The 2,983-nt window shown below is 37.3% G+C and overlaps 1 protein-coding gene across 1 annotated transcript; it reads left to right on the top strand.

Annotated features, from left to right (window-relative positions):
• The first annotated feature begins 2,126 nt into the window (after nucleotides 1-2,126).
• On the top strand, nucleotides 2,127-2,693 carry LOC138905647 (uncharacterized). The gene has a single exon (XM_070194170.1). The coding sequence runs from the start codon at nucleotides 2,127-2,129 to the stop codon at nucleotides 2,691-2,693; it is 567 nt and encodes a 188-aa protein (XP_070050271.1).
• The last annotated feature ends 290 nt before the right edge of the window (nucleotides 2,694-2,983 follow it).

Below are 2,983 nucleotides of genomic sequence, written 5' to 3' on the forward strand. Positions count from 1 at the left end.
GACCCGATACTAACAAGGCCAAATATCAATCAATTCTTAAAAATAATTAATTTTCAAACTTTTAATTTTTATCAAAAAATTATATCTTGAGCTAGGGACCTCCGAATTCGATTCCGGGCAAACGCCCAGGTCCCATAATTCGATACGGACCTACTGGGACCGTCAAAGCATGGATCCGGTCCCGTTTACCAAACATGTTGACCAAAGTCAACTAAAATCAACTTTTAAGGCAAAATTCTTATTTTCATTAGTTTTCAACATAAAAGCTTTCCGGAAACCTGCCCGGATTGTGCACGCAAATCGAGGAGGATAAAAATTAGATTATTAAGGCTTAAGAGCGCAGATTCGAGTTCTAAAATATAAGATGACCTTTTGGGTCATCACATCTGGGAAGATTCATTTCAAGATCTTAAGAGAAAAGTTTTAAATTTTTTTCAGTTTTGAAGAAGCAAAATCAGTTTGAACGGACTGAGGAATGTCGATAAGCCCTCAAAGATTTGAAGGCATACTTAACAAATCCTCCCCTACTGTCTAAACCAATGGATGGAGAAAGACAATTTATATATCTTGCAGTTGCAGAAGTAGCTGTAAGTGCAGTTTTAGTATGGGAGGACAAAGGTAAACAATCTCTTATTTATTATGTTAGTAAATCTTTGTTAGATGCTGAAACTAGATATCCTCATCTGGAGAAACTAGCTTTAGCATTAGTCATGGCAACCGGAAAATTGAGGCCATATTTTCAATGCTATCCTATCTCTGTAGTAACTGCATATCCGTTAAGGAATATTTTGCATAAACAAGAATTGTCAGGCAGACTAGCCAAGTGGGTAATAGAACTAAGTGAATATGACATTATTTATCAACCTCGAACAACAATAAAGTCTCAAGTTTTAGCAGATTTCGTCGCAGATTTTAATACAAAAATAATTCCTGAAGTAGAAAAGGAATTACACATTTTTACTGGAGCTAATCCAGGTAATGGACTTTATTTACTGACGGCACTTCAAATGTCAAAGGAGTCAGTTTAGGTATTGTCTTAATCCCACCCTCAGGTGAAAGTATAAGACAAGCAATTAAATGTTACCCTATTACTAACAACTAAGCAGAGTATGAGGCTGTAATTGTAGGTTTGGAACTAGCACGAGAACTCTCCATAGAGAAAATCATGATTAAAAGTGACTCTCAACTGGTAGTCAATCAGATGCAGGGGACTTATACTGCTAGAGAGCCACGAATGCAACAACACTCTGGAAAATGCACGAGAACTGGTCAGGAAATTCCAATCATGGAAGATCGTGCAAATACCCAGGGGATAAAATGCAGAAGCAGACGCGTTGGCTAACCTTGCTTCAGTTTAGAAGTAACGAGTGAGGAAAATGCTATTGTAATCCATTTATTTCATTCAGCACTTGACCAGGATAACACATGAGGTAAGCTTTAATAATTTAACCTGGGATTGGAGAAACGAGATTGTTAATTTTTTGTAGCACGAGATCGTACCTAATGGCAAGAAAAAATCTCAAATGCTTCGACGGAAAGCTGCTCGTTACTGCCTAATTCGAGATAATTTATATCGAAAAATATTTGGCGGTCCTTTAGCAAGGTGTCTTGGACCCAATCAAATGGAGTACGTGATGAGGGAAGTACATGAAGGACATTGCGGAAATCACGCAAGTGGAAGATATTTAGTTAAAACACTAATTAGGGCAGGATACTACTAGCCTAAAATGGAAGAGGATGCGATAAATTTTGTAGCCAAGTGTGATAAGTGTCAACGATATGCCAACAATATGCATCGACCTGCAGAGTTATTACATACAGTTATTTTCCCGTGGCTATTTATGAAATGAGGAATGGATATAGTAGGGCCTTTACCACAAGCTAAAGGTAAGGTACGGTTCCTATTAGTGTTAACATATTACTTTTCAAAATGGGTAGAGGCATGAGCTTTCAAACAGGTACGAGAAAATGAGGTGAAAAACTTCATTTGGCGGAATATCATATGCCGGTTTGGAGTTCCAAAAGAAATCGTATGTGATAATGGCCCACAATTTATAGGCTCAAAAATCACGAAATTCTTTCAAAGTTGGCAAATCAAACAAATAACCTCTTCACCTTACCATCCCATGGAAAATGGGCAAGCTGAGTTAACAAATAAGATTATCATCAATAATTTGAAGAAGAGACTAGAAAAATCAAAAGAGAATTGGCCTAAAGAATTACCAGGAGTATTATGGGCTTATAGAACCACAGCAAAAACAGCCATGGGAGAAACTCTATTTTCTCTTGTGTACGGTTCAGAAGCTTTAATCCCAGTTGAAATAGGAGAACCAAGCACGAGATTCGCATTGGCAATGGAAGAGTCGAACGATGAGGGGTTAAGAACAAACTTGGACTTACTCGAACAAAGAAGAGAAGCATCTCTAATACGAATAGCAAGACAAAAGCAAATCATAGAACGATACTACAATAGAAAGGCTCACCTCGGGTACTTCAAAATTGGGGACTTTGTTCTTAAAAAGGTTTTTCAATCAATGAAAACAACCGGAGTAGGAAAGTTAAATCCAAATTGGGAAGGACCCTATAAATTTCGAGGTATTGCTGGAAAAGGTGCATACGAGTTAGAAACCATGGATGATAAGATTTTACCCTCGAGTTGGAATACTGTTCATTTAAAGAAATACTATTTCTGAGCGTAAGAAATACCCACGGTCAGGTATCGTTCAAGTACAATTTTTATTTTGTACAGTTAAAATTATACTAACAATTTTAGATGATAGGCAAAAAGCTAGCCCACACCAAATGATGATATTAGACCGGAAGGACACGCGGAAGCAACATTATTCCCGATCTAGGGTTTTAACCTTTCTGATGGAAATATAAAGGGTTAAGCAGTCATCATCTAAATTATATATACCTCCGAGTACCGTATGTTTTTCCTTTTTAGGAAATGGACCACATGGAAGGAATAATCAAGTGCTCG

Source organism: Nicotiana tomentosiformis, chromosome 2 (genome assembly GCF_000390325.3).
Source record: "Nicotiana tomentosiformis chromosome 2, ASM39032v3, whole genome shotgun sequence".
Taxonomy (NCBI): Eukaryota; Viridiplantae; Streptophyta; class Magnoliopsida; order Solanales; family Solanaceae; genus Nicotiana; species Nicotiana tomentosiformis.